Source organism: Aplysia californica, unplaced genomic scaffold, assembly GCF_000002075.1.
Source record: "Aplysia californica isolate F4 #8 unplaced genomic scaffold, AplCal3.0 scaffold00731, whole genome shotgun sequence".
Classification (NCBI taxonomy): domain Eukaryota; kingdom Metazoa; phylum Mollusca; class Gastropoda; order Aplysiida; family Aplysiidae; genus Aplysia; species Aplysia californica.
Window position 1 is genome coordinate 197,176 of NW_004798001.1, and position 12,014 is coordinate 209,189.

Below are 12,014 nucleotides of genomic sequence, written 5' to 3' on the forward strand. Positions count from 1 at the left end.
TGTGTGTGTGTGTGTGTGTGTGTGTGAAAGTGTGAAAGTGTGAGTGTGCGTGCGCGTGCGAAAGTAATTCACAATGCCAATTCAACCAAAAAGAAGTTCAAACATAAGACGTCGATCATAGTAGTTCTCAAACCCAGTACTTCTATTTTTTAAAAATATTACTGCACAAAAGGGTTATCAAATTATCACCAGTTCATCGTGCAAGTTCTCCAACATCAAACAAATTCTTTAAAAGTATGTGTCTTTACACCCTCACCCATACAATTTAGACCAATTAAAAGAGGAGTGCTTCCAACACTGCCTGTCAAGGCCAATCTGGGCTGAGAGGGATACGTTGTCCGTGCCGGCTTTAAGCACGCTTATGCTTTCTCCCGATGACCGTGCTTAAAGTCGGCATGGACTGTACAATATCACAGCAGAAAGACTGCCAGATACTCAATAAAACTTGATTCCCTTGGGAATCGAATTCGGGTCTGCTCCAAGCGACAGAAAAGCGTCTCACTACTACACCACAGACGTCATTTCTCCAACATTTGAAACCCTCTCCAAATGTCAGTGTCAGAGAGCATAAACGATTCTTGATGGCTGACAAACTTATTTTTCCAAAATAGAATTTCAAAAAAAAAATATTTAAAAGTAGCCTACCATTACATGGAGTAGTATTGCTTGTCTAAAATAAAACTTAGGTTGTCACCAGTATTTTGTAGTGGAACAATAAGCCAGCAAATATTTTTTTTGCGAGCACTTTCTCCAAAAAGTTCCCTGAAAAACTGAAGATCCACAAAAAAGAGGAAAAAAAAGAGATAAATGATAATGGATATCTTGTGCAGTTTCTGTAACTGGTCAAAAATGGTAAGAATTTGCACAGGTAGATTAAGATAATGTTTTGGTTTTTTTTAAAACATACAGTCGCATCTGCTCTAACAACCAACTGTATGAAGACAATCACCTGATCAAAGGCCACTTCCCATTATCCTCCCTTGCATTTTATTACATTATAAAGATCATGTGTGAGACTCAACCAGTCTTAGACAGACATTTTTCTACTTGGCTATGGGTGGCCATCTTAGACGGATTTGATATAAAAACTCAATGAAATTGAAATAAAACAACATTAATGCAGAGATATAATGTAATAACTTCAGGTTTATTTGCATTGCAAAATGTTATATTGTTGTTGGGTTGTTTTTTTTTCAAATAAGAAGCACTCCACATGACAACATTGAGCTGACGGCCCATAAAATGATGAATAAATCTTTCTTGAAAGTTATTAAAGAAATTGAGTATCTAAACACAACAAAAAGAAGTATTTATAAACACTCCAGTGAGAACTAAGATTATCTTTCTTTTCTTCTGGCCCAAGGAATAATGATTTGATACAAACAATTACTTGAAATTTTCGAAGTTTACCCAGCTTGGGGTACACTGAACACTCTAATTTAGTGAATATAGACACTTGGGTGACTTTGCACAACGCTTTTATGTTAGTTTAGTTCATGGTTTTACAGCGCTCACAACTGCAAAAGGTCATACGGGCGCGCAACGCTTTTATGATCTTTCTTAATGTAACATCTTTTACATAGTACTCAATACATATTGATAGACTTACTTTTTACTCAACTGATAGCACAATAGACAAACTAAGCCATTAAAGCAAGGTACCCACATAAAAAAATCAATGCACCCTTCAAATTTTAATGCTAAACCAAAGTTGAAAATCTTACCTGAGACAGCAGTAAAACTTCTGTTTGAATCTGGTGTAAAGTAGAAAAGTGAAAGTACAACCACATGAAAAAAAAAATTGTGAAATTGAGCATCTCAAAAAGACTTTAAAGAGCAAAAATAACATGCTCTAAAAGTAGTAAAAAGTCAATATGTGAGGCAGCCTGGTGGAATCAGGCTCTCGTCGAAATAATCAAAATGAAGAAACTTGCATTTCACCGCAGGTTTGTGAATTTTTATCACATTTATGTTTTTTGGCTCAACACCTTTCATGCCCATTAAAGAACTAATTTCTGCGTGGATTTTTCTGAAAAACGTTGATTAAAAGCACAAAAAATGTAAATTTTCAGTTACCACGGACTCTTACGATAAGTAAATAACTAATCTTTGGCGGCCGTTTTCTCATTAATTTTACCTCTGAAAACAGGTGACCCCCCACATCCTTCTTTCGCAAATATCTCGACCTGTATTCAAGATAAATAGATAGTTTTGTCATCCAAATAAAGACAAGTGAACCAGCTTTAAAGTGAAACCAATAACTTTACATGCCCAAAAATTGACGAGAACCTGATTCCACCACACTGCCTCACATATCATAAAACAACAGCAACAAGACAATTAGAGATGACTGAAATTAATCATCATGAATTTGTGGTGACACATTCAGCCATTCACAGAGTAGGAGTGAGTGGGAACATCTATCAACTTCAGGACTCATCTCCAGTAAGTAGAATAAAAGGCTTCCATAACCTTTGAGCAACAACAACAAAAAATGTGAAATAGTATAGGTTTATTAACACCTGTATAATCAACCTCTGCCTCTGGGCAAATCAAAATCAACGAATAGCATGAGAATGGAATCAAGAACTCTGCATACCAATGTATTATTTATTAAATAAAAAGCAGCGGGGAGGGGGGGGAGGGATGTTGTCAATAATTAATTATGACACATGGACTACTGTGTCTGTTTACCATAACCAGCAAATTATTATTTACGATAGTGAATACCAGAAAAAAAATATTTCTGTCGTTGAGTAAAGACATCACAGTTTTTGCTTTGTAAAAAGTCAGCAGAGTATAAACAAATAAAAGATTAAGAATTTCCCTACAGACCTTTACAACGCTCAATGTGCACATTAGTAGACTCCAATGGCATAAAAATACAAGCAGCAATTATGAGGCAGCGTGTTGCAATCAGGCTCTGGTCAATTTCGGGGCATGTAGAGTTATTGCTATCATCTCAAAGCTTGTTCACTTGTCTTTATTTGGATGAAAAAAATATCCATTTATCTTGAATACAAGTCGGGATATTTGCGAATGAAGGAGGTGGGGGTCACCTGCTTTCAGAGGTAAAATAATTGAGAAAATGACTGCCAAAGATTAGTTATTTCCTTAGCTTAAGAGTCCGTGGTAACTGAAAATCTACATTTCTTGTTCCTTTAATCAACGTTTTTCAGAAAAATCCACACATAAATGAGTCCTTTAATGGGCATGAAAGGTTTTGAGCCAAAAAACAAAAATTTGATAAAAATTCCAAAACCTGCGGAAAAATGCAAGTTTCTTCACTTTGATTATTTTGACGAGAGCCTGATTCCACCACACCGCTTCACATTTATGCCGTGGCATTGTACGCTAATGCTGTATGTATTTTAATGCCACTGGAGCATGCACATATAAAATGACATAAATTTGTATAATATTGTGTAAAAACATAGTACACTGGGATATAAATAACAAGAGATAAATATAGGAACAATCCATGTAAATAATATTCCAAAATTTTCTTACATAAAAATATGGTCAACAATCCAAAAATACCAAGGCAACATAAAATTCTCAATTTCTTAAACAGAAGAATAATTTAAAAATACAGTACTAGAAATATTCAAATATATCACAGAAATCTAACAGTCTCTCTCTCTCTCTCTCTCTCTCTCTCTCTCTCTCTCTCTCTGTGTGTCTCTGTCTCTGTCTCTGTCTCTCTCTGTCTCTCTCTCTTTCTCCTTCTCTCTTTCACTCTCTGCCTCAATAACGACAGTAGCAACAAAAATATAGATATATGATAGATAGTATACACATAGATCAGCAAAAACAAAAGTCCATGTATCCCTGAGCAGAAGTGAAGACATAACACTAGGCTCGTGAAATGCTTTTCTCATTCTGTTGCATCCTATCAAATCTTTTGCATTATCACTTCTGAGTTTAATATCAACAGCTTTTTTCACTTCCTTTTAAGAATGCTGAGGAAGGCTACATTCCTTTCCCAATCTGACACAACTCCTTTCCCATCACGATTCATAGTCAGCATATAACTGGTGAAAGTCATCATGTGAGTTTGCACAAAGTGAGTGTACAATTTATATTATTTTCACGCACAGCTACATCAAACAATAAGCTGGCATATATCAACTGCTTAGTGCAAAACTCCATCATATGTCATTACACTAAACAGTCGATATATCGTCGCCATCGTATTAAGGTCGGATAAGTGACATTGGGTAAATGTTCAGGAGAAGGAAAAAACTGATTTATTAAAAGGACGGCTTAGGGTAATCTGATATTCATACTGTTAAAATTATGTCCACTTTCCTGTGTTTACTAAAATATGAATTCTTAACCAGCATATGAAACATGCTTTGTAGAATATGTTTCGCGGAAAAAAAAGTAAAATAAAAAATTTTGTTGCTATCCAATCTTATCATGATGGCGACGATATTTTATTCAACACTACCTGAGAGGAGATATGTTTCAACAAATCTCGTGTTACCAGACAATTAACCTTCTCCATACTCGTATCTAAACAATTCGAGCAGAAGATCAGGAGGACAGAACAGGGTAGAGAAGAGAATTAGACAGCTCAAATCACATGCAGTCAAGTGCAGCAAGCATCAAACAGTTGTGGAGACACAGAAAAATCCTTTATTCCATAGGCCCAAAAGCCACTAATGATGATATATACTTGGTTTTAAAATCTTCAGCTCACCATAAGATCGTTTGTTCTGATTTAACAGAAATCATTTAGTTAAATTTTTTTTTTATTTTTGTTTATGAATTTTTTTGCTTCAATTAATGTTCTGTTCTCATGAATTTGGAGTGAAGGTTTACCCAACAAACATTGTCATCTTGCTTTTAGAAAAACAAACTCTAACCCAGGTTATCACAAAACTAACTTTAAAAAACAAAGTTTTAGTAAGAGTTTTATGGCACTTGAACACAAAAAGGTCATATAAGTGCAGAACAAACATTTGCCAATTTATAGCTTCTTTTTCTGTGCCACTGCACTTGTAATGCCAATTAGAATATCACAATAGCAACACAATTCTAACAAAATAACAGACAAATTGCGGAGCAGATTATAAATTCGGAGTGTATACTTGAAAAAAACAACGAGATCAACAGCTGTATAAGATTGCACAATAGAAAATGTAGGGAAAAAAAGAAAAAAAGAAAAAAAGATAAAGCACTCTCAAAATGAATATTCAAAAAGGTAAAATTGATAACAAATGATATAAAGATAACAATGTCATTCCACATTTTAAATACATATCCATTAAATGAGAGTACAAAATTTGCTGCAGAGAGAGCGACGAGGTCTGTTCTCTAGAAATAGAACATCTTAAGGCTACAAAAGGAAAGACAGAATCCACGCATTGCATTCTTCAAACAACATATCATCAAAGTGTATTACAAAAGAGCCTCCTAAAAAGAGAAATTGAAACAGGTACTTTGTTATACCTGTTGAAAGACAACTAGGATTCTCTGTGTTTATGAAACAAACAAAAAAATAAGTTGTGTTAGCCTTATATGTAGACTAACAATCAGAATTTGTAAATAAAACAGCATTACATGCATATATATTCAATTACAATAATATTCACATATATTTAAAAAGTAGGCTCAAGGAAGCAAGAGGTGATCACTTCCAATTCGGTCTTCTCAACAAGAGAAGATATACTGCCATCGAAAAGCAGATTGAATAGAGCAATAAACTGGATGTACAAATACAAACATACAAGAATGATTGGGTAATCACAATCTAAAAAAGATTGATACAATAAGATAAAATGATGTATCAAGTACACAACCCATAAAAAGTAATAATGAATTTGCATAAAACTGCTGCAGGAAGAGAACCTGTAAAATACCATAATTAAGGCAGCCATTTTTTCTGCATTTGTCCATCACAGTATAGTCAAATGGGTATCAGTACATTCAACCCTCCTTATTCATCCAGTCTTCATCTCCACTGAGCTCTTCAGGTTCATCATCATCATCATCATCATCGTCGTCGTCATCGTCATCCTTTTCTTCTTCGTCTGAGTCTGGATCATCTTTGTCAATGATGTCATCATTGTCATGGGTCAACACCATTTCAAGGCTTGATTCTGTAGAAAAAATCGAAAATAAGTATTGAATCAGATAACTCTAGGTCTAGGCTTCCGAATGCACAAAATGCCGAAACACATTGCCCCCAATGGACGCTGATCGGTGAAGGTGTGAAATAACAACAAAAGCGTTGAAGGAATGATCCCGTTTTTCAGATGCACACTTGTTAAAGTTCATATAATTTCCTTTCTGAATGGTTTGTGTGGCCTTTGAATGTAAAATTCAGTTTGTTTACAACTGGAGTGAATTTTGTTTTTTAATTGTCAACCAGACCCAGCATGAGTTTTGGGGGGATTTTTTTGGTAAGCGTTATACGATGCTCACAACTGCATAAGGTCATATGAGCGCGCGGGACACACCTAATATTTTCAGTTGGTAGGAAATTTTTTATTTTGCGCGGGTGGCAGCCGAAGCCTACTCTTATTGATTTTAGACCACCAAGGGATCTTTAACGAGTGCAACTTGCACACAGGCCCTCCGAGATTTTTCGCCCTTGTCCGAGAAGGCTAGGTATAGATCTTTCCTACCAGAAGATCAGAAGTATGACTGAAAGAAAGCAGTAAGGAGCCAAGGAGAAGCAATAGAAAGGCTGCAGAAAGAGTCAAAGGAGGTGAGGGGTGGGAGCAGAAAGTGGAGACAATAGCAGACGACAGAATCTGGCTAGAGAGCAGGAAAGAAGGTGAAAGGAGACCATTTTAGAGAAGAACAATTTTTTTCAGTCGCTACCCGGATTCAAACCCGAGACCTTTGAATGAGAGGCAAACACCTTAACCTCTAGGCCACGAGAGCCCCCCCAGCATGAGTGCTGCTTTACACTAACACCATGACGAAGATTTGGGTGATGAATGAGCTAGATCTAATGGTTTCAGTTCTCATTCTAAGCGTTAGTCCATTTTTTTGTGAACATGCAATCATTACATTCAATTTTCTCAATGTGCTGTAAATGTCATCATGATTGGGATATTTTTGCCGAGATACAGGTTGAGTAGTGAGTACCCCATCTAAATCCTGGTACGTGGGGTCAAAGGTTTTGCGCTCTGCATGCTGGGTTGGTGGAAAGTGTTAAATGCATGTACATACCTGTTTCATTAACCTCCGCTGGAAGGGTAGACTCTGGAACAGTCTGACCTAAAAGCTTCTTCAGGTCGGCATCTCCACCTTGTATGTTGAAGAGGAATGGCTTCGCTTCTGATTTTGTCACAGCAACAACTGTCGAAGACGATGGACCGACCATCTGCACATCATCCAACTATGGAAGAAATTGTCGAAGGGTTACAATGCAACCAGGTCTAAAGCATTAAATTTGTTTGAAAAAAAAAAAAGAATTTCCATTTTTACTGTTCGTGAGGGGAAACCTGGGCTACAATGGCATAAATATGAGGCATTGTGGTGAAATCTCATCAAAAATATGAAATTGTAGAAACCGGCATTTTGTCGCTGGTTTGGCAAATCAAATGTGAGGCAGCGTGGTGGAATCAGACTCTCGTCAATTTTTGGGCATATAGAGTTATTGGTACCATATTAAAGCCTGTTTACTTGTATTTATTTGGGGGAAAAAATGTCCAGTTATCTTGAATATAAGTCCAGATATTTGCGAAAGAAGGAGGTGGGGGTCACCAGCTTTCAGAGGTAAAATTAGTGAGAAAATGGCTGCCAAAGATTAGTTACTTCCTTAGCTTAAAAGTTCGTGGTAACTGAAAATTTACGTTTTTTGAGCCTTTCATCAACGTTTTTCAGAAAATTCCACACAGAAATGAGTTCTTTAATGAGCATGAAAGGTGTTGAGCCAAAAAACAAAAATTTTTTTAAAATTCACAAACCTGCGGAAAAATGCAAGCTTCTTCACTTTAATTGTTTTGACGAGAGCTTGATTCCACCACGCTGCCTCACAAATGTTAAAAATGTTTGGCTTAACAGGCCTACCTTTTATAAGTGGCTGTTACTGAAAAAAACGATAAATTTTTAGTTTTCAAGGACTCTCAAGCTTTGGAAGTCATCAAAATCTGGCAGCCATTTTCTCACTAATTTCACCTCTAAACTGAAACCTGGCAACCCCCACCTTCTTCCATTGCAAATAGCTCCACTTCCATTCAAGATAGATGGGTATTTTTTCATCGAAAGTAAGGCGAAATGAACAAATAACTCCACATGTGGGGAAATTGACGAGTGCCTGATTCCACCGAGTTGTGACATATATATATATGTGTGCGGCAGCATGGTGGAATCAGGCTCTCGTCAATTTTTGGGCATGTAGAGTTACTGGTATCATCTTAAAGCTTGTTCACTTGTCTTTATTTGGATGAAAAAATATCCGTTTAACTTAAATACAAGTCGAGATATTTGAGAATGAAGGAGGTGGGGGTCTCCTCCTGTTTACAGAGGTAAAATTAGTGAGAAAATGGCCGTCAAAGATTACTTATTTCCATAGCTTAAGAGTCCGTGGTAACTGAAAATTTACATCTTTTGTGCCTTTAATCAACGTTTTTCAGAAAAATCCACACAGAAATGAGTTCTTTAATGGGCATGACAGGTGTTGAGCCCAAAAACAAAAATTCGATAAAAATTCATAAACCCGCAAAAAAATGCAAGTTTCTTCACTTTGATTATTTTTACGAGAGCCTGATTCCACCCCGCTGCCTCACACATATATATAACAATGAATGTAATCATACATGTTATATATCCCCATTAGTACAATGTAAATCATTTGAGAGACAGGCTGGCAGGGCCAACCCAGGTTGAGACGAATACAGCTTCCATCAGACAAACGGAGATACTTGATTTTTTAAAAACCTCCCTAAACACGAATCGAACTCATGTCCTCTGCAGGCAATTGTGAAGAGCCTTATAACCCTTACACCATAGACGCAGGAACAATCTCATGTACAAGACATACATAAAACAATTCACAGGTGATACCAGTGCCAGATAATACACAATACTGTACCACACACACAATTTTACAAATAAACCCCTGCTGGTCACAAACGGTTACTATAGTGGGGAACATATAACACAAACACGTACAACTCAAAATCACGGATAGCTCACACAATTTGTAATTCCCCAACTTTATATCTATTATACTCTTTAAAGCATTATCACAAAGGACTTGTGGGTGGTTGGCGGGTGCTCTGGTGTGGTTTGCTTCTTCTTTCTTATCAACCATCTATCGTCCTTATCTCCCCTTTTTCTTTTTTATGTTTATTACTCTCTTGTAACACCTCTAATCTTCTGGCGCTCATATGACCTTATGCAGTTGCGAGCGCCGTAAAACCGCTACTAAAGCTAACCTAACAAAGGACTTTAAAAAAGACAGGAAATGAATAAAGGGTAAAGTTTACATCAATGTATGAGATCCCTCGGGTTCAATCTTCATTTTACATTACTTTTCAGATATTGTTGAACATCAAAGCATGTGAGCTTTACACACAAAAGCAGATAAAACCTTTTTCATGCATATTTTTCTAGGATCAGAAATCATTTTCAGGGCTTAAAGGGTTAAAAAAAAAAAAAAAAAAAAGAATCACTGCGCCGCGTTGGACCCCTCTCCCCCCATCAAAAACAATATCCACCAATCAAAACACCAGTTCACAGACTACTGAGGGAGTGTTACTGACATCTTTGTCATATCTGTAGACAGCGAAGCACTCCCAGGTCTTGGTGTCCCAGACCCGGATCCCATACTCTTCATCCCAGGAGCCCTGGGACACCAGCACCCTGCTGCCCGGCATGAAGGACAACTGCACACTGGACAAGTGCCCTTTGAGTCTCTTCAGCAGAGTGCCTGTGGACAGCAGTTGTTTTGTTTCTTTTACTGAAGTATTCTGTTTGTGAACTATCTCTTAAAAATCCAGTTACAGCTAGAACATTTCTAAATTTACAAGACAGCCCTTAAACTAGTACAATAACGTTTTCAAGTCAATTTTCAGAAACCCTACAACTTTATGCAACACTGAAGCAGGGGATTTTCAGAGTAAAAGATCATAGATTGCATTTTGAAAATGATCAGGACATAAAGGAAAAGAGAAGGTAGACAGGACAGCAAAAAAGGATGAATTCATGGCAACACTAAAACAAAAGCATCTTCTCATAATCATCATTAACAAGATATCTGTTAAAACCTTCTACAAATATTTTTTTAACATGACTAATCAACATTTTTACAATCTGCAAGGTACTTTGAATAACGGTAATTCAAGATGTGAGGAAAAAAGTGAGGAAGAATTATCATAATAAAAAGATGAATAAATTAAGGAAAAAAAACTGTTTGTCCACACCGTTTCTGTAATTGAAGATCCTAATCAAGTGGTCGTCGTGAGCAGAGATGAGTTGGTTCTCATCCAGCAGGACAAAGGAATCGATGTAGACCTCAGACTTGGTGTTGTTCTGTCTCTTGTACAGGTCGTAGTACTGTGCGTCAACCAGCACCGTGGTCAGAGAACCTGAGGGAGGTTGGTTGGTTTGTTTGAGTAAAAAAAAAGCACACCAACACAATTATGCTCATTTAGTGTTGGGAAAAAGTAAGACAGACAGTTTGTGAGAGTGAAGAGAAGCACAATGACACAATAATGATCATATGGTGCTGGGGAAAAGTAAGATAAACAGACAGACGGATGGATAGACAGATGGACAGACAGTCAGAGAGACAGACAGACAGACAGACAGACAGACAGACAAACAACAGATGGAAAGTAAAGAAGTAGGACCTACCACAAGTTTGTTTGAGTAAAGAGAAGTACATAGACACCATAATTGTCAATAAGTGATAGGAAAAATAAGACAGAAAGACAGAAACCACTGAGGAAAAGTAAAGACGTAGCATCAGTGGCACCCTTCAACACCCCCGTAAGCTGAAGGAGGTTCAGTGTCAGTAAAGAGAAGATCATTGCCATGACAATGGATATATAGCGCTGGCAGTAACATAAAAAACATTCACATGCTTAAATATAGATGACTTTATTAGAGAAGTAGTTTTTCCTTTACTTAAATACAAGTTCTTTCAACACAATCTTCGTTCCTAATCTTTTGAACACAACATCTGTCATTCCCTAAAATCAACAGCCCATGAGTTGTTGTTGCAAATGTCACTACTGATGCTGTTGGTGACATTTTGTCTTGGGTCTTAAATAGAGAAATGATCCATCCAGGAGAACAATCTTTGATCAAAGTTCATTGCAAAGAAACAAAGAAATAAACAGGAACAAAATCCTATGTATAGCTTTAGTCATTTTTTTGGTGTAATCATAATGTAATTAGTTTGCTTTATATAATATGCTTTTGTAGATGACACAACAAAACAAGAACAAGGTAGTACTTTATCTATTGTTGAAAAATAGATCACTGATAAAAATATTATGTTTGCTCACTCACATTTGACAAGGTCAAAAACGAAAATACTGGACACATCTTCTGCCTTGACGTTGGGAGACAGCAAGTTTTTGGGAATTTTGTAGTCACAGAGAAACATGAGGAGGTTGCCATCATCTGTGATGAGCCCATCAGTAAGGGTAAGGTAGGAATCTTTGTTCACCCCCAGCATCGTGGTCGAGATCTCAAACAGAAACTTTCGCTCAGGGATGTTGAAGACCAGCATTGGGCTCTCATCTACCTCCGCAACCACCACTGTGCCTGTCTTATTTGCCTGCACAAGAAAAATCAATTCAGTCTGAGCTCTGATGACTTCGTAGAATTTACATATCTGTATTCCAGATATACTCATGGTCACTTCAACTTCCATCTAGAGAGTAAACAGCCTGTTATTTTTAGATGTCTCAACACTCATTTCTCAACCATCAGTTACACCTTCTCTCCCCCTCTCTCTCCCTCCCTCTCTTTCTCTCTCTCTATCTCTCTCTTGCTGTCTCTTTTTCTCTCTCTCTCTCCCTCCCTCCCTCCCTCCCTCC

The 12,014-nt window shown here is 37.1% G+C and overlaps 1 protein-coding gene across 1 annotated transcript in view; it reads right to left on the reverse strand.

The window, feature by feature from the left end:
- Positions 1 to 3,709: 3,709 nt before the first annotated feature.
- LOC101864650 (NACHT domain- and WD repeat-containing protein 1) overlaps positions 3,710 to 12,014 on the reverse strand; it is a 61,972-nt gene continuing 53,667 nt past the window's right edge. Inside the window, exons 32-36 of the mRNA XM_035972527.1 lie at positions 11,482 to 11,752; positions 10,389 to 10,553; positions 9,729 to 9,895; positions 7,189 to 7,357; positions 3,710 to 6,107 (exon numbers count right to left, since the gene is read on the reverse strand). Coding sequence (XP_035828420.1) covers positions 5,935 to 6,107; positions 7,189 to 7,357; positions 9,729 to 9,895; positions 10,389 to 10,553; positions 11,482 to 11,752 — 945 coding nt within the window. The 3' untranslated portion in view covers positions 3,710 to 5,934. The remainder of the gene's footprint in view (positions 6,108 to 7,188; positions 7,358 to 9,728; positions 9,896 to 10,388; positions 10,554 to 11,481; positions 11,753 to 12,014) is intronic.